The sequence below is a fragment of the Pocillopora verrucosa genome, chromosome 3 (genome assembly GCF_036669915.1).
Source record: "Pocillopora verrucosa isolate sample1 chromosome 3, ASM3666991v2, whole genome shotgun sequence".
Lineage (NCBI taxonomy): Eukaryota > Metazoa > Cnidaria > Anthozoa > Scleractinia > Pocilloporidae > Pocillopora > Pocillopora verrucosa.
In genome coordinates, this window is record NC_089314.1 from 25,702,829 (window position 1) to 25,726,517 (window position 23,689).

The 23,689-nt window shown below is 37.1% G+C and overlaps 3 protein-coding genes and 1 long non-coding RNA gene across 4 annotated transcripts; 2 read left to right on the forward strand and 2 right to left on the reverse strand.

Moving 5' to 3' along the window:
• Positions 1-63: 63 nt before the first annotated feature.
• LOC131770619 (uncharacterized) lies at positions 64-12,373 on the reverse strand. Its single transcript, XR_010717087.1, has 3 exons — positions 12,241-12,373; positions 10,477-10,560; positions 64-199 (listed from the first exon to the last, which is right to left on the reverse strand). It is a non-coding gene; the product is annotated as an uncharacterized lncRNA (long non-coding RNA).
• On the reverse strand, positions 1,088-4,396 carry LOC131770618 (serine/threonine-protein kinase PDIK1L). Its single transcript, XM_059086339.2, is given in 3 exon segments — positions 1,088-3,099; positions 4,115-4,182; positions 4,185-4,396. Coding segments are annotated over 3 exon segments (1,140 nt in total). The 5' UTR covers positions 4,243-4,396; the 3' UTR covers positions 1,088-2,085.
• Positions 5,807-7,546, forward strand: LOC131770617 (transcription factor MafB-like). Its single transcript, XM_059086338.2, has one exon. The coding sequence runs from the start codon at positions 6,086-6,088 to the stop codon at positions 6,755-6,757; it is 672 nt and encodes a 223-aa protein (XP_058942321.1). The 5' UTR covers positions 5,807-6,085; the 3' UTR covers positions 6,758-7,546.
• Positions 12,374-13,591: 1,218 nt separating the features above from the next.
• Positions 13,592-16,865, forward strand: LOC131770635 (calcium and integrin-binding family member 2). The gene is made up of 8 exons (XM_059086354.2): positions 13,592-13,728; positions 13,830-13,864; positions 14,463-14,577; positions 15,104-15,208; positions 15,652-15,694; positions 15,876-15,982; positions 16,225-16,313; positions 16,466-16,865. The coding sequence occupies exons 1-8, from the start codon at positions 13,678-13,680 to the stop codon at positions 16,485-16,487; spliced, it is 567 nt and encodes a 188-aa protein (XP_058942337.1). The 5' UTR covers positions 13,592-13,677; the 3' UTR covers positions 16,488-16,865.
• The last annotated feature ends 6,824 nt before the right edge of the window (positions 16,866-23,689 follow it).

Here is a 23,689-nt window from a genome sequence, read left to right on the forward strand (position 1 = left end):
TTTAGTGAAGATTCCATTCCAGAATTACCTTGACCTTATCATTAGACAGTCAGCAAACAACACTTTAGTTTCCTAAAACGGTAACCGTGCTCAATTTATTTTCTGTTCAGACCCTTGTGGTCACAATTTTTTCTACTTCCTAGGTCCAAGAGGTTGCATGTTGTTACTTGGAGCTTGGGCAGCACACATTCCGTAGGGGCTACATGTCAAAAAAAAAAACCTTGGTGAACAAAACCCACTAAATAACTGAAAAAAATTAATCCTCGTAGATCACAAAAGTCGTCGATGAAAACTTACGAAACAATATGTATAAACAAAATTCCAGCATTGTGCAAAAAGTAATGTACACCAAGACTGAATTAGAGGGAGGGAAGTTTAAACGAGTCTTTCTTTTGTGCAATTACCGTTTTCAAGCAGAGTGAAGTAATCAATAGGTAACCAGGTGATAAGATCTTGTAGGGGAGCAATCGTCGTTTTAAACGAAAGCGTGTGGATTGCTCAAGGAACATTTTTTCCAGTGAAATTCGTGCAGGAATTTTTCCCTTAAGAAAAGGGTGAACATGGTTAACAAATGAGCTTTTCCCTCTCGTCTGCTACCTTTGCATTAACTTTTTTAAAACTATTTTCCATCGCTTAAGTTCAAGTTCTCTGATATTTCCCTTACTACTCCCGAACCTTTTCCACGGTTCACCCTAACCTGTTTGCGGTAGATTTTAAAGGAGATGAAGAACGTTCTCATAAATTCACATAATTTGTTACTGTAGAGGTAGCATTACTTTACTGATGTGATAACTAAGGCAGCTAAATTTAAGTTAAGGTTACGAAGGTAAACGGAAATGTTCTTTTCAGTCATATGCAGCTTCCATGTATACAAAGTTTGGTAATAAATGGTCTTCACATTTCGTTTTAGACTATACTGACCTTTTAGATAGAATTATGTTTAGGTGATAATTTTGCTAGTCTTTCCTAGAACTCTTTATGGATTCATTCTCATAAATGACACAGTCCTTTGTGAGAAACTCGAAAAGGTTTGCAGCACAGACTCAACAATACAAACGTCGACTTCAGTTTTGATAGTAACCTGAATTATTTTTTAATACAATTTAACAATAGACATCGAGTCGATTGAGTCACGATCTTATGGGAGTTACACCAATACTTTAAACTAATGCATTTGGATTCTATCTACTTGACAATTTTCAGAACTCATCTGGGACCATTCTGAAAAATACATCATAATAACAGGAAAAACAACTCAAAAAACATAACACAGAGAGCCCAAGTATTCCTGAGGTTTTATCTGCGAAGTACTGGTATCCAGTCCGGCATGCATTGAGTTATTACTTCATACTAATGAAACCAGGAGCCTACCAGGGTAAGTTCCGTATGTAAAAAATAAATGCTTTTATTTCTAGCACAATAGCTGTACATTCGTATAACAAAATGGCGCTTTTTCCGGAGTGGAAATCAGAAGGGCAATCAGTAAAGTAGAATTTTTCCTTAAAATAATTATAATTAAAATTTAAGTAATAGCGATAAGAAGTAACCAATAATATATATAAAAAAGTAAGTATAATATATACAAAAAATTAAAATTAAAAAAAAAGTGATAATGATAAAAATAATTATTTAAATTTAAATGCCGTAAATTCCACTTAAGCATGATCGAATTCGCTTTGCAGGAAAAAAAATCTGATGTTGCTCATTAGGACTGTTGAAAGTATTTCCATGATTTCTTCTGTTATTTATGCATTCCAATATCTTATATTTACTTCTTTATCCTCCAAAGGAGAGAGCAAGTCTTTATCTACATCCTTTACGGTGTTAATGGTCAAGTGTAGAATCCTTAAACCTCGTAAGTTCCTCTCAGTCTTCTGATATTACACCAATACTGTAGTCTTCTTCTTAGATAAAATTTAAAACCAGTGTTCATATCCAATCAATGTACCAACGCACAGTTTTGTACCACATGTCTATACTGAATCATTGAAGAAATTATAAGCTTTCAGTTTATTCGATAAATTGTCTATCCAATCATACCCACACAGCAATTTCAGCCTCTTTGATCAAATTAATTAAACAGTCCTAACTAATCAAGCACTTGTTCCTCATTCTCGGCCTACGCACTTTCCTTCCTTTTGAACGCTTGTCGTGGATATGCTCCTCATCAGACCATTGCAGACGGATATTTGTGGCGATTTCCTCAATTCTGTAGTAAATTTCTTCGGCTCTGGGTCTTTCCTGCGGGACATAATTCAGAGTATCTATTATCAAACCTCGGAATCCATTCTCCTCGCTCAGCTTGTGATCATGAACGAACTCAGTCATGGCCGCTGGGCCGAGTATTGCCATCGCATACCCGAGGCCAAGTTTTACTCCACCAGAAACCTTCACGAATGCGCCGTACCATCGCCTCTCGTTAGCCGAGTAAGCGAAGTCTCGCACAAGGATCGCGTTGAATAGAACACCGAGGGAAAAGATGTCTGCTTTCTCCGTATAGTGACAAGTGAAAACCTCAGGAGCCATCCAATGAGCAGGGCCGGTCCCTGACTGCATGTAATATTGCGCCAACCCACAGTTTGAAGCCGACAATGTTTCTACTCTTTTCAACGCAAGAAACTCTCTCGCTAAACCAAAATCACCAAGTTTTAAGTCCTCTCTTGTTGAGTCCGTCAGCATTACGTTGTCTGGTTTAACATCACGATGAACGATCTGAAGCGAGTGCAAATAGCTCAGCGCACTCGCTATTTGGCTGAGCCATTTGAGAGTTTTCTCCTCGCTGCTTGGCTGCGACAGCCTGTCGTTTAAATTCCCACCAGAACAGTATTCCGTTAAGATCAGCACGTGAAATCCACCGCGTGAGTCTTCATACTGGTCGGCAGCTATAATTTTTACAATAAAATCGTGCTTCACACGACGTAGCGTTTCCACTTCGCTGATTGCTTTGCCAATTGAAGCCGAATTCGAACACACTACATCTTTCAATGCATAAAAGACAGTTTCACTCGCAAGTAAGTCTCTTGCCTTGAAGACCACGCCAAAAGCTCCGCTACCAAGCTTATTTTGTATCTCGAGTTCGATCCCTTCTACGACAAGAACCTGACCGACAGGGAACGAGGACACAATGCGAGAAGACATAGTTTTGTTTCAGGCACTTGACTGCGAGCGAAATGTTCTAAAACCATTGAAAAATTCAATATCGCTTAAGAAGTTTATTATTAGTTAATCCAATATAACAGGCCTGTTTATTTCGAACACAAAAGAGATATTTAACTTCGCTGTTAAAAAGCAGAAGTAATATCACCGGTGTTTAAGAAAAATCAAGAAAAAGGTGTTACGAACCACAAACAAAGCACATGGAAAGTTACCTTACCAAAAATACACTCAGGAAACTTTCATTCGTTTTCTCAGTAAAACTGAATAAATTTTCACAAAACTTAACTTGCATGTAACACAATTTTTAAAGGTAAATCATCACTACAAAATGATCAAGAATTTGGCAAATTCGGAAAACAATCCTAAACAAAATTACAATTTCGACCACGTTTTCGATTCTGCCCAATTCAACATCTTTATATGACGCTCTTGAAAAATCGCTTGAATATATGCAATATTAAGAGTGAAAACCTAAAATAATAAAAGCATAATTTAAATTTTTCTGTCGTCTTTAAAGCTTTAACAAGATAGTGCGATTTACTGAAGCTTTTTCTTGTAATTTACATCACAAATAGTCTCCAAACGCTCCTCATTTCCTAACTGGTACCCAAGGCATTAGCGCGCGAATTTCAAGAAGACTGGTGCTACTCGCGCGGGAATTACAATGTGACGTCACCTTAGAAACAACAGGGCAGATTTGGGCAAGACTGAGCCGGCAAACGCATAAAATGTCTACACCACGAGGTAATTTAACGGCCGTTAAAATTACGATCTAAATCTTAATCTTGTTACATTCTTAGGGATTATCTAGGTTCGATTTGTGTCAGATATACTAAAGTTCTAATTTCTTTACGTCAGGTGGTGAAGTCCGATGTCAAACAACTCACGTGCGATCACAACTGGATCTGTCAACATTGCTATAAATTCAAATAACGTACACGCGATTTTCATCACTCACGAGATCATGTTTCGCTGGTGACCCAAGCAAACCGATTCCTTCCGTCGAAGTACGTTCAAAACAAAGATCAACCCACGCAATTTGACAAGCCATGTGCGTTTGCGGGTGTCACATTGAAGGACCATCATTTAAATGCCTCTGATCACTGTCTCGGATTTTCATTCCACTTCTACTTCAATATTTATTTCGTGAAATACGGATCACTTCAAGTGATTCCATTCATATGATAACTTTTAGAGACAGCCTATCAAGGAAAAAAAAACCTGCCGAGTTAATCATATTCTAAACAGGTTCCATGAACTCTAATTATAGACCTCACACAATCTATAAAGCCTACAAACACGCGTAAGACGATCTTTTATTTAAAAATTTTCTGGTAATTTTCCCGCCGAATAAAACAGACTAAACCGTGACCTTTTAAGGTAACAACTAAGTTCAAGTTTTTTACATAAATTGTTTACGAACAATCAATTCCTTTTGGTACCGGAGCGGGTTAAACGCTGACTCACGCTGTTGAAAAATCGCTTAAAATGGCTATAATTAAAAGGAGGGAGACGAATGAATTAATGTTGTTGTCTACGTTATGTTAGTATTTCCATTTTTTTTATTTATTCTTGGGAAATTGCTCCATTTCGTTTACGGTAATTCAAATTATACAAGGAGTCTCCTAATTCGGGAAAATGACGAAATTATTGCAACAACATTGTTGCATTAATAACAAACTAGTTTGATTTCTCTTGCACTTGAAACAAATAATTTTCACAGGTTTTCACACAAAATCCCTCAGACTTTACAAAAATGCCACTCATTGCGGCCAAGAAAACAATTTACGATCTCTTGTCACGATTTAGAGCTAAATTGCTGTTTTGTTTGGGGATGACGCGGTGAATTTTGACAACCACAAAGCACTTTAAACATAAATGAAATTCAATTTAACTCAGTGTAACGGATCGAGTTCATTTGAATAATATGATTATTGTATCACGGCTATATTTAAAACTGCCGTCCACGAACAGACAATTAGAGGGTACAGTTATGTAGAGGGTATATCCAATCATTGCTATTGACAATTAGTAAGTTGGAAAGGTAAACGCATTTCATGGTGACGTGTCAGATTTTTACGCTCTATAGATCACAAAGCAAAATCTACGCTTTTGTTTTGATTTTCACCAGATCGATCGTGCTAGTCTATGGAAGGTCTAAAAATTACTCCCTTTCATTTACGCTCGTCGTCAAAAACCTTGCAAGTATCTGGTTTTAACCACATAGAAAACAATGACCTTGTTTCAGATTAAACACACTTTTTCAGAAGCTTGATTCGACGTAAAATAAATGTTGGATAATACAAATATCGTTATGAGCTACAAACAAAGTTCAGCTCTTGCTTTGTTTCATTCGATCCGAAATGAAGTCAAAATTTACTAGCCATATTGTTGAATCGCCAGAAATAAAAAAAATTCCGCATAATTTAAGAGTTTTTCGTGCAATAAACCAAAAGCCTGGTCGACTTGACTTGTCACGATAGCTAGTAGGGGATTCCCCGTTCGTCATTGACCCTCAACGTCGTCTTGGCAACCGCCCGGACATGTCCCCCGTTACGGTCTGTGATTGGTCAGATAACGATCAACTTTTTTTTGGCAACATTACATCATCACATAAATAAAAGCTACGAGCAAGCATGGTGCAATCATGAACCCCTCTTACACTGGTTTTAACCGGTCGCTTGGGTGAAAGTACCTCACTTTATCTCCAGCAATCGAAGGGATAGCACGTGTTTTGATTAAGTCTTCACTTTATACCCGCGAACAAATTTCAGTCCTCCATCTTATCTTCTATTTCGAAGGCTTCGACGCTGATTCAAAGTAAATCAAGCACTGTCAGTACACAGGTGATCCTGTTGTTTCGTTCTCATCTGATTTGAAAGCCGCTCATCCCACAGAATTTTACACTCCCAATAACAGTCTTACCAAGATGATGCCTACGAACGACAGCAACGATATCTCAAAGCTGAGTTTCACTGGCGATTCATTGTTGAGCGACCTTGATCTCTCGAATTTAGAGCAGATCCAGCAGTTCTGGTTTATTCCTGCAGAGGGAAAGGAGGAACCCGCGCAAAGTGTTCCAGACACCACCCTGGACTTAGATGAAATGCCCGCCTGGCTGAGCGAGGCTTATTCATCGCGCAATTTTCCAGAGGACGATGTAGCCTCAGAGATATCAAATCCAAGCCCATCTCCATCTGAGTGCAGTTCTACGAGCACAGGATACTTTTTCAGCACTGAAATGAGCGCTAAAGAAGCTCTGTTTACAGAGAAAGAGCTACGAGAGCTCTCTGTCAAAGAAATCAACAATCTTTTGAGAAGTAGAGGGCTTTCGAAGGAAGAAATCGCTCGGGTAAAACAAAGGCGAAGGACATTGAAAAACCGAGGCTATGCCCAGCATTCAAGGATGCGAAGAATCGAGACCAAGAATAACTTGGAAGTCGAGCGAGACAGTCTTCAAAAAGAGCTAGAAGGCCTAAAACAACAGGTAGCTACAGCTCTCCGCGAGCGAGACTTCTTCAAGAACAAATATGTAAAGCTCCTGTCACATGTAAATAAGCTGCCAGGAAAGGTACTGAAGATCAATCCATTGGAAAAGTGAACTCAGGGACTTAGGAAAACTTGAATTCAAATACTTTGGACACGTACAAGTGCTTGCTCCGAAAGCATTGGGCCATGATCGACAACGAGTTTGACTGTTTTCACCGGACAAATTAAGTTTTCTTAGCAATATCCTAGCTTTGAACCCGTGAATTTAACATTGATGTTTGCTTGTTGTTATCTTAGAGAGTTTTTTAGCCTTCCTTGGCAATTTAGCTCGATAGTTAATGAGATGGTTTGAAACTACCAAAACGTCGAAGAACGTTTTCGAATGTTGCGTGACGTAATGAGTTATTTTTATTTATGAAGTAAGCCGCTGACATAGGCCAATCTAATGTACGGGCGGCTTGTGTACATAAATGGTTATTCTTTCTAGACCAATACAAAAGAAGGAAGGAAAACAAAATCCCAACAAAACCAAAAATACAGAAATAACATTTGAAAAAAATGTTGGAAATGTTATCTAATTAAAAAAAAAAAAAAGATGTAACTAGTTTCATTGTATACCCTCCACAAGTTGATGTGAATTTTTGGCAATATTAAGGGAAGTATTTTTCCAGTACCTCAGCCAAAGCAACAGTTTTTGTCAAGTAGTGTATAGTGAAAAAAAAGGAAAAACATTTTTTGATATGTTATGTAAATACATTAACAAATTGGACAGGCTGCTATGACAGTCAGACTCTAGTTTTTCCATTACCTGGTAGTGAAGAAACATTTTCTAAGATTCTTTGGTGTTTTGTCTAAAGCTGTGTAACATTTTATGTTGAAATAAAATCCATGTTGTAACTTATCCTTTTGACTTTATGTTATTGTTATAACTTAACCCTTCACATTCTAACATCAGAATACATATTCTCCATGCTGTTCTCTGTATATTTTTCCTATGGTGCATGCAAGGAGAAATTATTTAAAAATCAAGAACTTCTTGATTTGGTGATCAATTTCTGAATTCTCATGACCTTAATGAGAAATTCTGGGGTGATATTGGAAGGAGAAATCAGATGCTAGTCACCCTTAGAGGCTAAAAGATTAACACCTTCAAACCTTCAAAAATCCAAATATAAATTTCCCACACATTTTGCTATTTATTTATTACCAACAATACTTGCTCTAAGAACTTCACTCCATTTCAACAGCATCCTATTATTGATATTTTTCTATCTCATTATCTTTCTCATTAAAAAAGAGGATTTATGTTGTATGAAAAAAATTCCCTTTTGATCACAACTGGAAGCAGAAGTCCTAACATTCTGATCTCGGACCCCATTTCCAATAAACTAAAAAGTTATGGAAATCATCAGCTCATTTTTGTGAGTACTGACAACCAAAGATCTCAAATTCACAGCACTTTACTCTTTACCACATATTTCTTGTGTTAGTGCTGAGAATTTAGTGCTCAATCAAACACCATCTCTGAGAAAAGGATAATTCTCATAGTCTCTGGACATCTTCCAGCTGTCTGTGACAATATATTTTAAATGCAAAGAAAATAGCCTATATCGATACTGTTATGAGTAATTGTTTTTGTAAATATAAGCTTTTGGAAATCCCCAGACTGCTTAGTCATGCTGACATGCATATCATAGAATATTTTACAACATTTCATCAAGTCACGCATATTTTATTATGTAATACTACTAAAATATCTCTTTTGTAAGCTTCTCTAAGGTTCCAGAACACTTTGAGAACACACATAAAGACTCACTTATGTGTAGTAGGAGTAGTTGTTGCTGACAGGAGCAACAACTGTTTTGAAAGCTATACCAAGAGAGAGTTACTACAGATTAGATTTCTCATTTCAAGGAACTCTGGAGATGGCTGTGAGATTGTGTCAATGGTGAGCTAGGATATAGACTGTGTTGGGCTTAATTAAGTTTATCAATGATAAGTATTTTACTGCTTTAAGGAGTTGCTCCTTGTTGAGAACATTACTCACTGTTTAATAAAGTAGTTGAGTTTGTGGGGATGTGGTGTTTTTATGTTGGTTAGATTATACCATAAAATTACAATACTTGGATGGTATTTTGGCTACTCCTAGGAGTTAAAGGATTATTGGTTGCTATGCTTAAAAATCTTGCTTTTACAGATGTTTGACACTTTTTGGATATTTTGATCTTGTAAAAGTTGCCTTTTTCGCATCAGAATCAAAGTAAACCATATTACATATTATTGAGCTTTAGGCAAATTTGTGTTATTGTAGTCTCTGAATACTCTCTGTACAAGTTCTCTGAGCTTAAAAAATAAGATTAATTAACAATCAGATTGATAAAGGGTCAAATTAAACCTCATCAGATACTGATTTTGCAATAAATTTATTAAACAGTCATCACAAACTACCTGTCCTTCCTTACTTTAATATTCCATCAAATTATTTTCTGTTACCTATAATTTACCACTGACAATTAATGATTGGCAACTCAAGGGAGGGTACTTATTCAAAAAAGGGCACTTATCAGGGACAGGGTGCTTACTTTTTTCCAGAAACAGCAGAATGTGCAAAACAAAGCTTTGATGCTTCTTTGAAGAGGATCAAGAAGACTGGAAAACAGACTTGTTGCCTTCCTCACTAGAACAATCAAATTTTAAGAGGAGATCAATCATTTGAAGGAACTGTGCACTCAAATGGAAATTTTTTTGGACATAATAGTTGAGAGACTAAGACATGGACCACTGTTTTTATAATCATGAGTCTTAAGTTAAAAATTGAAGAAGATGAACCACAGTTGATCTCAATGTACATGTCTTGTAGCAGTAATCTACCTCTGGAATATAATAGGGTCACTTATTAGGGGCGCTTAATGGAATGAGAGTGCTTATATAGGTGGGCTAATTAGAATGGGGGCAATTATTCACAAAAACCAAATTCAAGAGGGGGAGCTTATCGGAGAGGGGGCTTTTATTAAAAGGAGCAGCGCTAAATTGAATCATTATGGTATGTGTGACTGTTCAGTCTGAAAACCAAACAAATTATTTTCTAAATCAAATGAGATCTGGCTTGGAATTTTGTATGATGATTGTACTAGCAAGGATAAATACGGCCAAACATGATGACAGCTTAATTGATCTCAGAGGCATTTCATTTCTACTTCAGATCAAATCAAACTTTCTCCTTAACTAACATCTTGATTGTTTACTGTGGGGGGGCTTTTATAATTACAAGTACACACAATGCCAGACCCTTTGGCCCCTAAGAGTAACTAGCATCTAATTTCTCTTAACAGCATTTAACCCCTGAATCACACAATTTAATGATTAAGGTCATGAAAATAAAGGAAATGATCACCAACCAAAGAGGCCATTGATTGTTAAACAAATTCTCCTTGTTAGCACCTTAGGAAATGTATGGAGAACAGTAAGGAGAACATGCATACTGATATTAGGGTGGAAAGGGTTAATTGCAGACATTACACAGTGAGATAGGACTTTTACTTCAACAAAAATTATTTACTGCAGAGTGAATTTAGTGATACCTTTGCCACAGACTATAAACGGAAGTCATACTCTAGCAAGATTTGCAAACAAAAGTCAAAAAATGATCAGATGTTTCCATGATATTCATAATGGAAATTATGCAAAATATAAAAAAATTAATGTCCAACCACTTGACTACACTAGCATATGTGTGCATATCTGATAAAAACTGATATGTAATGAGAAATTTGCACTCCACTACAGTAAGTAACATATTAAACCTTACTCTAACTTACAATGTATACATACCTTGCCTTAGGTTGACTACTGTCAGTTCCATATCATTGCACATGAAGCCAGCAAACCAAAGGCATTGAAGAAATAATTTTTTTTCTACAAACAAAACGAAAAAGAAAATATTTCTGTCACTTAACTGGCTTACATCACAAAATAGATAGAGTATTTCAAAAAATATTATGCAGTAATATATATATATATATATATATATATATATATATATATATATATATATATATATATATATATATATATATAGCAAAATCCCTGCATGCAGGTGGGCTTATTAGCAGCCGGGATATACATCTTTAACAGTAAACTCCTAACACCTGGGAGCAGATGTCCCTATCATTTTTTCAGAGGTGAAGGTAGAATCTGATGACTTATGAATCATATCCCTCAAATATGAAGGGATCATGAATTTTCATGTTCAAAACTTTAAAATCTTGACTTGCAAAATATAGTTCAAAGAGGGATCACAAAGTATCGAGTGAAATAGTCCTGATGAATCATAATATGAATCATTGACCCAAAATAATGCAATATGCCATCTCAACCATGGATATAGCTGCCATGGATTGAAGACTCCAAGATAACTTTGCTCATAATACATCAAATACTTTTCCTTTGGCACATGCAATTGGTCTTAATGCATCACATGACCATTGATTCCACAGCTAAAACTAGAGAACAGATCCAAGGAGAAACCCTAGGTGATTTTGCCCAATTTTCAGACCCCATGTCTACTTAAATAATAGGTCAATCTTCATTAAAATTTTAATTCAAGATGAGCGAGTGCTTTGAGGTTGTAACAGAAGAAGACTTTTTTTTTGTTTGTAAAGTTGTACCTGCAGAGAACACTACAAAGTGAACGTCCCATAGAGCAAACATTAAGCAGTTTGTAAACATTTTTTCGTAACACGTGTTACAAAATTTTGGAAGCTAGGACAATAAACTCAATGGAATCCATTTGATGCAACAATATGCTTGTATATTTGTCCTTAGACATTATCTGTTCCTCAAGGCTCACAGTATACCACAAGCATCCCTCTCAGAAAACTGTTCGCATCCTGGAACTGGTAATCCGCAGACAAATATCTGTGCATATTTTTGCGCCAAATGGAGGCTATTTTTGGATCCCAGTCAGCAAGGCTGCTTTTGGACACTCAGATGCTTCTATATTTATTCTCAAGGGGTACCACGATTATTTCAGAACTCTGACCCCCTCTCCACCACCCGACCCACAAAGGTGATCGATATGCCTGCAACGTCGCAATCGACGGCTATACGATCGAGAGTCTCACTCTTTCGTAGGCAGCAAATCAACTTTTCCATGTCAACGGATTGTGTATGTAGTCTTGAAGACTTCATTTTAGAATTTTCTCAGATTCGGGTCTTTTCGAATTAGTATCTTTCAAAGTTCGCCCCAAGTTGATTCCTTTGAGCTTTATGTGCCGGGAGATCGACATTCGAAAACTGCATCACACAAGAATGTATTTACAAACATTCTTACTATTCTTCAATAACTGCTAACCGGTTGCGGGTGAAATGGGGACTGGCTAAGGACGTCCCTAAATTTGTTGGAGATATAACTATGCAAAAAATGTAAAAAATCGAAGTGAATGGAAGGTTTATGAATTATAATCTTGGAATTGGCAGGTCAATTATGTAATACAGTACAAACGGGCATCCATGCAACCGCTCCGTTAAAACTTTCACACTCCTTTCACTGTGCCAAAAACTGGCGAAAACCTCAGTTAACATACAGAAGCTTACCTTCTTCAGTCTGTAGGTTTCCATAAGAGCAGAGATTGTAGACACTGCTGCAGTACTAACTCACAGAACATGACAAAGCTCGCCTATTGGTCTAGCGCAGTCAACTTTCCCCCTGCGTGATTTCGGCAATTCCTATTCACAATCAAGCTATCGACCGAGAGAGGACCGGGGTAAAAGAATTATGAAAAAAAATCTGGATAAATGTGCAATGATCATTGGAAATCAGTGAGACAATACAAAACCAAATTTACCTATTTAAATAAACCAAGAGAGAAAAAGAGAGAGAGAGAGAGAGAGAGAGAGAGAGAGAGAGAGAGAGAGACCGCATCCCAAGTACCGTAATTGAAACTCGAATGAAACTCTTCCGGGCGAGCGCTATAGCGTCTCATACGTTTGAAAACCTATGCTAAAGTGCGTGGTGACGCTGGCGTCTTTCCTCTTTCCTCTTTCCTCTGGTTTCACCTCTTCACCTAAACTGTACTGAAGTGATTTGTTAATTTATTAAAAGAAGAAATGCAAAAATCTATCAGTGAAATAGCTTAGACAGCAAGAGGATCGACGGAAACCAACGCCTCGATAGATGGGTGCAAAGTGACATCAGATAAACCAACCCCTCCCCCAAAACCTGGAACAAGAGCTCTATGTTTACATTGTAGGTAGTAATTGCTTTCTGATTTCTTTTTGTGAATAGAATAAGAAATATGGTAAATTTTGAGCTCGTTAAATAAATGGAGAAAGATGTTTTTTATCTTGCCACGAGCGTGGGACAAAGAAAAAATCAAAACTTTAAAATCAAAGTCCCTATTTCCGTAGTGAATTTGCCCACCACTAAGTCTCTGTGGCTCAGTGGTAGAGAATCGGAGCGCGGAATCTTAAGGTCTGTGGTTCGATTATTCATGTAGACTGAGAGTTATTTCTTTATCCCACGCTCGTGTTAAGACGGCAAACACCTTTCTCCAATTTCTTTTTCCCTTGTTATCACAGTCTCAAAGTGACCCTAAGCGACCTTTTAAATATGCCCGTGGTGTATACATCAAGACAAGAGTTATCAGACCTTGGTAAAATGAAAAAAAAGGTGATTATTACATGGGTAATATCAATTATTAACAACTTGTTGTAAAATGAGGTTGTAACAGCGGGAATGAGGTCAAATCAGTGCTTGTTGTATGCTGAACGCATAAAGGGTATTCCAAACACAAAAACAAATTCAAACCACATGGTTTTTTAAAAGGACGACCAATACAATCACTTGTTTTGTTTATTGAATTTTTCTTGTGTGTAATACATGAACAGGTGTAGGACTGCGATTCCAAGCAAAATCTCTAAATTTATCATAAATCGCCTTGTTTTGAAGCAAAAAATCTCGCCTGTCTGTCAACAAAACACGGAAAAAATATTTCACTTTAACCTCAAGTGTAATTAATTTATTTTCGAGATATGGGAAACAAGCAAGCAGCTTTTACAGAAGATCAGCTCGAAGACTATCAGGTTTATAAATTCGCATGTCATTATTTCATTTTAAGCAATTCCTTGCGGAATCATCATTCCCGATCTCTTAATAACCTATTTTTGTTATTTTTATCGTTTAGGACTGTACATACTTCAATCGGGCTGATATTTTAAGGTATGTGTTTCAACTGATTTTATTTTAATTTATAAATGATTTGTACAATCGCACCTTATGGACTGTTTGCGTTAGAATTCAATGTAGGCTCATACCATCATTTGCGATTAATACTTTTCAATCTTCATTCAGTATTTTCAGTTGGTATGGTCACTTGTGATGTGGGGAAGGCAGAGCGCATTATAATTTCAAATGATCAGTGAGAAAGCCATATTTCTATCATCACATTAATTAAGAAAATTTAGCAAACATTTTCCATTTCTCTCATTCGGAATCTTCACTGGTCTCTTCACCTAAAATTAACCATTGTTGTTCTTTTTCGGATTGTGTTTATCCTCGCAAACTCAGTTTCAGTTATAAATGAACGTGGATCACTGCAGCTCTGTTGTTGAATCGCAGCCATGTAGTTTTCAAAGCTAGTCGTATCAGGAGAGCTGACTCTCTTTCATTCGAATGTATCAAAATCACTTGAGATAGAGAAAAGTTCGGATGTATTTGTTGTTCGTGTTGTTCCTGTTGTTGTCGTGGTCGAGTGTTGTTGTTATAATTCTCTTATAATTGTAATTCTCTTAAAAATCACAAGTTCATTCATTATCAGGATTCACCGGCGATATCGAGATTTAAATACAGACCTTATACCAGAAGATTTTACAGAACTTGATGTTCAGCCAAAACTGAAATACAAATTTCTCCAGCAACTACCAGAACTCAAGGTGAGCCAATAAGTAACAATGAATTAACCGGCGGGGGGAGGGAAGGGGGTCTTATATGGCAAATGTTTTTCAAGCCACTAGTTCAGTTTTTATGATTATTTAATTTTTTTTTGAGAGCCGTTATTTTTCGTACTCTGATTTAAATATGATGAATTACAAACAAAGTACACAGAACTGGTTTAAACTGCATCTGCACGTGCGCGAACGTTAGAAAATCTGAAAGGCGGCCAAAATAGAGGCCCAAAATCGTGCTTTCGGGTTGTAAAATCCAAGTTGTCTTAGTTAACGAATAAACTTTGGATAAACTTTGCGTTCATAGTTCTTGTGTATCCCTTTTTTTTGTCGAAGGTTCCTTTAAAATTTTATTTGGCGCGTGGCTGGCCAAAGTTGAATCAATTTCGCATGCCCGACGTTTGACTTACTGACCAAAGTTCTCCATGTCGATCATGAATGCTCCTGAGCTAAATTTGGTATGTTAATTTTTCAAGATTCCAGATATTATATTAATATTTCTTTCAAATAATAGGAGAATCCCTTCAGGCGACGAATCTGTGAAGTGTTTTCCCCTAGTGGAGATGGCAGCCTGACATTCGACGATTTCTTAAACATGATGTCAGTGCTCAGTGAATCTGTAAGTTTTCTTTGTAGACGTATCTATTTTGGAGTACTATTACAGCTTAGTACCATTATGACGGTAACATAAACGCGTACGGCTGATGATAATTGGAATAAGGAGAGCGAAGATGCAGCAAACCTCAGTGGAATGTTCCTTAAAAGCGATCGTTTCGAGACATTGAAAAGAAATTGTTTGGACCAGGCGAATTTGAACACAGAAATGATTTTTTGATTGTCGCGATGAGACGTCACCTCTGCAATTTGATTAGTCGAACAGGGTCGAGTTTCTCACAGCACTATTGAAGAGTCTATTAACACTAACCCAGATTCTACATCCATAGCAACAAATGAATATGAAAGCCAGTCAAATCAAGATCTAAATGTTTATATGATCGATTTTTCTCCTTCGGAGCAGAGGCACGATGCACTAAACTTTTTCCTTTTTTTTGGTTTTCACAGGCTCCTATAGAGCTCAAAGCAAAGTATGCATTCAGGATATTTGGTAAAGATCTTCTCTTTAATTAACTACGTTTCTAAATTTACCCTTCGTGGCTATTTTCATTTGAATGTTTTAGTTATAACCGGGCTGTCACACTTTCTCTCTTTCATTCTATGGGTATTTTGTTTCCTAGAAGTGCATAATCCTTTTTCCTTATTCACTTCCTTTCTTTCTTTTTCTCGAGATTTTGACCAAGATGATTACCTCGGCAAGGAAGATCTCAAACAAACCTTGAGAGCTATCACAGCAAAGGAACTTACTGATGAAGAGATGGAGTTTGTTTCAGATGAGGTATTATATTCAAAATTTCACGCATTACTTGCTAACTTTAAATCCATAAATCAATTCATCTCTCTTCCTACAAATGTTCTTCGCCCAAAACGACGAATGAAGTGTTTTCAGTCAAAGCCTTCGTTTGCCAATCTTTAGTTTTGTTTTGCTTTTTTCAACGAATTTATGTTGGGCAGGTGCATGCGATTACAGTGACGACAGCCAAAAAATAATATTTATCTCATGTTTATTCTTCCTTCAAGTTACTAAAAGAGGCCGATATTGATGAGGATGGATTCTTATCTTATTCAGAGTTCGAAAACGTAATCGCAAGATCACCCGAGTTCATGAAGTAAGTCAAAGCGCTGTTTCATTGTGCTAGTCCCTTCCAAAGCGCAAATATTAAAGCGCACGGCAGCCAACGAAAAGCAATCATGCCGAAGATTTCAATTCTATCATGCCATTAGCATCACTCAACATCTTACTTTTCTTTTATTCTTGCAGTAATTTCCACATCCACATATAAAATTAATTGCCAAAATCATTTTATAAAGTGGAGCCAAGATACCCTGCGAGCAATACGTGCTGTTTAGATAAAAAAAACATTTATGGAAATTGTTGGAACAAATTAAAAAAACTTACTAATTAACTTGTATAATTAACACTAGCTTTTCCATCACTCGGGTAATTGCAGTGAAGGACTTGCATTTGTCTTATGAGCCTTGGCAAACTGTTGTTTATTTAAAGCTTTGCCCAGTGTCTTTAAAGTTAGGAAATTCGGACTCGTGAGACGAAGACCATACCGAAAATTCAGAAGGTTTGCAATTAGCGCCCGCCAAGAGAACATGCCTGTAAAGGAAAATCATGGAAAGTAAAGTTAACATGGAGCAATTTATAGAACTGATCTTGGAAGACTATATGATGGTCAACTGTTTTATGACATACAATTAATAAAAAGAAAATGAAAAAGTGCTCGGTGTATAGTGGATTAGTCAATAAAGTTAAGAAAATTAAAACAAACAGAAACACATTGTTTTAAAACATTTTTATACCTCTAACGTTTGATTCTGATCGTCATCGACAATTTCCTCTGCACTGTCCTTTGACATGGAAACCGGGAAACAAATTGCTACTCCCTTGGTACTGATTTTCGGGCTCATTGAAACAATTCAAGCCCCCTCCCCTGACTTTTGATTGTGACACTCGCTGACGTATTGTCCTTCCCTGACTTTTGAACTGTATGGTTGGTATTGATCTTGAGAGCCAAAGACTAATTGTAATCACTCCCTAGCTTTTAAATCTGACATTCACTTGGGTATAGCTACTCCTACCATCCAAATGTTGTTGCAAACGAACAAATTGCTCGCCGCTCCCTGGTGGACTTTATCAAAAGTCGCTGCCAAATTGTCACCCCCTTCCCCTCTCCCCTTCGACTCGGACCAGCACTGATAAATTCAAGACCCCAGAGCTTCCTGAGACTCTTGCATAGTACAGTGTATACAGTGGTATTTCCTTATTCTCCCTGATTCGAAAGTCGATTTATTTGGAGAGAAAGCCTTTATATAATTATTTACAGTGACTGTTGCGTGGCGACGATGGCTTAATTACTCACGTGACCTTTTGAAGCAGATGTTCGGATTTGGTCTCTCTCTTCCGTTCCGTCTGAATCTAAATAGTTTGCTCTCTTTTTCCTCAGCTTCTTGAAAATTTTATTCCCGAAAGCAGCAACTCAATAAATGCAACTCGAAAGTGTCTTTTTCGAATGGCAAACATAACCGGATTTATTTAAGAAATGAATTCGAATTTACCATCGCAACGATAAAACGACGAATTGTTGTTCGAGTCTTTTTCCATCTGAGAGAATTTCATGCAAGGGCGAAAGCAGAGGGCAAAAGGAAATACAGAAAAGTCCTCAGTATCATTATTGTAGTTGTTTTTAGGGCTTTTTTCTCTTTTTGGAATTTTTTTGGCTTCTATATAGCTAGAGATTTGATGGGTCAGAGTGTCTTTTTCGTGGCGGTGGGCCTGCTTAAAGATGCAAACTTTAAGGAAGATGACTGAACCCAACAATGCTGCCTTGAAAGTTGCGACTGTAAGGAATAGTGATTGAGACAAGAGAATCAACATAACGATTGATGCAGTCCAAGGTATAAAATAAGAGCTTTTGCGAGCAGCTTGTTACGTGTAAAGGAACATTTTATCGTCCCATATTGTTCACAGGTCATTATAACCAGGTGACAAACTGACGCGAACCAAAACAAAATGAACGAGCTGGTAAACACTAAATCAACTTTACAGAGGTCAGTCTTATCTTTGCCTTGCAGCAGACAGATCAGGCCTAGTTCCAAACAAGCGGGTTGAAGAATCAGGCCAGTCAGTAAATCAGTGAGTGCTAAGCATGCCGACAAAATTTTCGAGCGTGTTTGGAGCCGTTGTTTTGTTTTCACGATCAAAATATCCGACACATTTATAAAGACAGGTCGAAGGACAGGCAACGAGGCTGAGAACAACTGCTGTAGTGAGAAGGATATGTCAACCGCATCAGGAGAGGAAGATCGCGAAGAATCACGTCTGGGGAATAAGTTGTATAAAATGTTTTTAGTCCCCATCGAAGAAGATTCATTCATCTTCGCCTTGAAGTTGAGATGGTCAGTTTTGGCCGAATATTCACCAAACTGAAAAGGGAATGAGAAATAAACAAAGAGATTGCAAATACTGATTCGTAAATTGAAAGGCTTTAAGCCTACTAAAATGTCCGCGCGAAAACGACATTTGATTTCACCAGCAATCAAGAGCGATCACGAATGATATAGGACTTCAGTTGGAAAAACTAAACAGATTTTTCATTCTTTCTGTAAGAGTTTGAAACAGACAGCTATATCTTAAAGGGAGAATTCACATCAAATGGCGACCATTCACGACCAAAACTGTTTCAAAATATTCTCCAAATCAAGTGACTAAGTAACCGACGGCTAATTTTTGGTCGGTTTGAAATCTGAAAGGTACCCAAACGAATTCAATTTTCAAAGGTGCACAGACTTAAGAGGCACTTAACATGCCCTTGACAAGGACCGATTCAAAAGGTATGAAACTCCACTTGGGATTTTAGCACCAAGAATATTAAAAGGCAACCTCTGTAGCTATACTCGTCAGTGAAAGCCTCAAACGAAACGAATGGAACTTGGCAAAAACTCTCTACCTGTTTTTAAAAAAATCAAGCACTTAGAGCTTGACGCTTATCAGAAGTAGATTTTCTTGGGAATATTTTATTAGCTAACAGCTTTTTTCTCGCTTTATGGAAATAAGCAGCTAATGGGTTGATTTTCTGTTAATAGCAAATGGAAATTTGTTTCTAATCTCGCAAATTAGCCCCGTTTTAATGATTATATCGGATTGTTTGACATATCTATAAATAGCGTTTCGAATACACATAAAAACTGAATTTCTTGCAATAATTCCTCACCTTAAATATCTAATTCACGTGGAAGAGAGCCGCAGAGTTAAAAAAACATGGCGGCAGAGCTGAGTTTGCCTTTAATCTTTGTAAAATAAAACCCACATTTTCTGTGATTGTTGAGAAAACGAAGCCAGTTTAGTATCAGAAGTATCGCATAGTGATGATATGTTTCGCTTCAAGTCACCTGCTATTGTCTGTGAATATAGTGATACCTCACTGTGAAATCGAAGGTAAATAAATTTGAATGTTGACCAAGTTGCCCGCTAAAAAACTTTGCATTATAACTGAAAGCTGATATACACTGCACCAAGAGTATAGTACACTGAAAGTATAATCGCTTCGTTTCAAGGCAACAAGGATCAAAGACAGCTTTTGATAAACTGAAACAGTTGTTGCGCTAGAATTAAACAGCGCAAGAAGACAGACTCATTCTAACTTTTCTTTGAACGACTTTGGAACACAAAATTCGAATTCCTTTTGCAACAGTTCGGAAAATGCGGATTACTAACTTTCAGTTTGAATTAATCATGCACTTGAAAGAAATCGAAGATTAGACTTTTACAAAACAAGCTTGGTTTCGATTGGTTTCAATTCTAGGAGTGATAAAAAGAAGAAATAATATGCCGCCAAAATGCTAAGTTTGTCTTTGACAAGTGTAAGGATCTAAGTTCAGTTTTCATTTGGGGACAAACTTGCTTTTGGACTAAACATGAAAAAGATTTCCCTTCCTCATGCTCTACCAAATCACACATTTAAAGCATTGTTTTCAACTTTGTTGCCTTTCGTAATTTGTTCTTCCCAACTTAATTTTTCAAACGCTTTGGTCACGGAGGCTCGTCGAAACAAAGCGATTACTTCAAGGAAGCCTTGACTTTTGTTACCGCTAAGCTTTCCTTTACGTTCATTTTTATTCATTTATTTATTTTTCATCACCGTAATTATAACTTTTGGGAACAGATTCCTAATGTGGCAAAACTGACATGAAATATTTTCAACCGCTGTCAAGAGCAGTTGATATTTTCTTGACGTTGTATGATGTTATGACTTCACCGGCCCTCTTAAAAAAAAAAAAACACCCAACCGAAATAAAAGCAAACTTAGTCCAGTCGCAAATATTTTGAAGTCACCGGCTCTCAACCAATAAAAGAAGGGATTTAACAATTCATCCCTGATCATCAAGCGGCACGCTGATTGAATATTTTAGTGGGTAATTACAAATCTTATTTCCACAGGATAAGTTGTCTCTCCAAATGCAACTGCTAACAAGGTTTACATGCGATCCGTTTTAACTATTTTTATTATTATTATTTTTCTCTCTGTTGTAATATATTTATAGAAATTACAAGTATAGAAGGTCACTAGTAAAAAATATGCCTAAGAAAAAAGAAAATATAATGCAAAAGTGACATTTTTATCATTAATTTTCAATAAACAAGTAAAAACCTATCTTTACATTTACATCAGAAGCAAAAATTCTCCAAATTTAGAAGAAGTATCTACCAAAGCAAGAGGGCTCGTGAAAATCAATGACCAATTCGACAAGCCCCGACTTTTGATGATGCAAAGCTTTCCTTTGCGTTCATTTTAACTTAAGTCTCATCATTATAAAACATTTTGCAACAGATGCCTAAAGTGGCAAAACTCGCACGGAATGCTTTTAAACGCTTTTAATTTCATGATTTATTGACCTCTCCGGCTCTCTCAACAATGACACCCAGTTGAATTATGCCGAATTCTCTCAAATGAAAGCAAACTCGGTTCAATCGTCAAACTTTTGAAGTCACCCGCTCTACAAAAATAAAAGAGCGGATGTTACATAGTGATTTCTGTTCATCTGACGGCTAGGTGAGCTGAAAATTTCATCGGGTAATTGAACCACTCACTTCTATTTTAAAAATAAATGTAGGTACCATCCTGAGTCTATTCAGCGATACGTGGATTGTTTAGGGGGCATATTGAAATTTTGGCCCATTTAAAGGTGGACTGACAGTTGAAAGAGATCCAAAACGAAATTTGGCCCTTTTCGAAGTTAATCAAGAAGTTGGGACATCAACTGAGGAACGGCATATCGAAAATGAATTACTCTTCCTCTGTTGGCCTTGGAAACAATTGCAACAGCTCATTAGTTCCTAAAACCATTCTTCGGCGATATGATTTTTCTTCCGAACATACTCGCAACTTTCTCATCGCAGCAGCCGTTCTGAGTTTCGTTGCTTGTCCTTTGACCTGCTTTTTTAACGGATTAGTCATTTTAGCCGTGAAGGTAAAACGAAGACTTCAAACACACTCAAACATCATGCTGGCATGTTTCGCACTCACTAATGTACTGAATGGCGTGCTGGTTCAACCCCTGAATGCAACCCTGGCGATTTTTCTGCTTCAAGGTAAAGATTTCCACGCAGTGTGCGAAGTTAATTTGGCGTTTAGCTTCTCTTTTATGGAAGTTAGCTTGATATCTATGTGCCACCTGATTCTGATCAGTGGAGAACGCTACCTCACCATAAAGTACTCTCTTAGACACAACGAGGTGCTCACAAATACCAGCGTTATAGTTTCATCGTTTCTTACCTGGATCACAGCAGTCATTCTCTATTTCATTTTGCCAAACACTATGATGACGTTCGCCATTTTAGAGATCACAGTGTTTTCTTCGATTGTTATACTTCAGGTTCTGGTCTATAAACAGGCCCGTCGTCACGAAAAAAGTATTCTTACCCACCAAGTTTCTATGGAAGCAAAAGCTAAATTTAAAAGAGAGAAGAAAGCCTTAAAATCAACCACCCTTTTAATTGTGATAGTTATACTTTTTTTCCTGGTCCCATTTACTTTCCTTAATTTCACGTGGTATATATTCGAGAAAAGATTCTCGGATGAAGTTAAGATGTCAGCTCGTCAATTTTGTCTCGGGATAGTGACTCTTAATTCCGTTGTCAATCCAATTATTTACACAGTTCGAAATAGACATTTTAGAGTTTCTTTTATCGAGATGTTGTTGGGAAAAACTCCTCAAGAAGCTGAAGAAAATGAGGGGAAATTGTTTAGATTTAGACAAAGAGTCATGGCTGTGAGACTTGAAGCTAGACAAGAAAGAAAAGTGAATAAAGGATGTAATCAAATCCAACCAGATGATGCAAGGGATCCAGAGGAAATTACATCGGGCGAACAGATCAGCATCACCACGAGAACAGTCCCTGCAGACGACCATACTAGATAAGTAGTCTATCCAACTAGTTGATATGTGATCCATTTTAATCGCTGATTTGCAATAAGCATATGAAGATTTATTTTTCGCTGCTTCACTTATTGTATCAGGGACCGCGCAGCAAGTTTTTGAGTGGGGGAGGGGGGGGCTATTTTTGGCTTCGTTATTTTTGTTAAACTATTTTTTGTTTAATTTTAGCAAAAAAGTAGGGGGGGGTCCCTGTGTACTGACCATCACTCGGCAAATCATTAACCTGTTCCCTGTAGCAGTCTCCTGATGACTTAAGCTAAGTCTTCTCGAAACATGGTGTTCTTTCCTTTGAGAATGAATAGTTAGCTTGGGAGACAAATCCTTTAACATTATTAGCAATGGCTGCTGCAGTGAATTAAAACTTTAATTTAAAAAAGTATTCTATTTGTGAGAATGAAGATCATCACTTAACATCAAATTGATTCAGTAAAATACCTCAGAAGGTAAGGAAGGAACATTCTGACTATGTTGAAGATCAGGGAGTCAATATAAACCACTTTTCCCAAGAATCGCACAATGCAACTTCCTCAGAGTTTACTGTTTAGCCTAATAAAAATGCAAGTGGCTATCCCATTGTTGCACATTGTATACCTCATTTTATAATAAACGGACCGAAAAAAATAAAATCCAGTTTACGAGTCGTTTTTCCTTCTTTACTTATAGGTCTGAAACGAATTGTACTGCTGAGTCTAAATAAATTTGTTACTTCTTTGTGTAGTCTGGTTCATATCCGTCTCAAAAGTATCACCCGCCGCCCACTATTTGTAAAAAAATAATTTCCGATTAGATACAACTGGCAGCAGAGCTAATGTACGTCACGTGGCAAACTTCAGAACTTTACTATCTTCTGCTATTGTTACTGATTACCATCCTCTCCAAACAAAGCTGTTCACGATTCCCATTTCTCTGGCCGCTCTAGTTCTGTGAGTGCGTAGTTTTATGAGACCCTTCACTAGTCAGGCGCTTCACAACCTCTACTGAGTTTAGCTCGTACTTCTTTTGATAGCTGCGACTGATCCAGTAATCTTCGAGAGTGCTC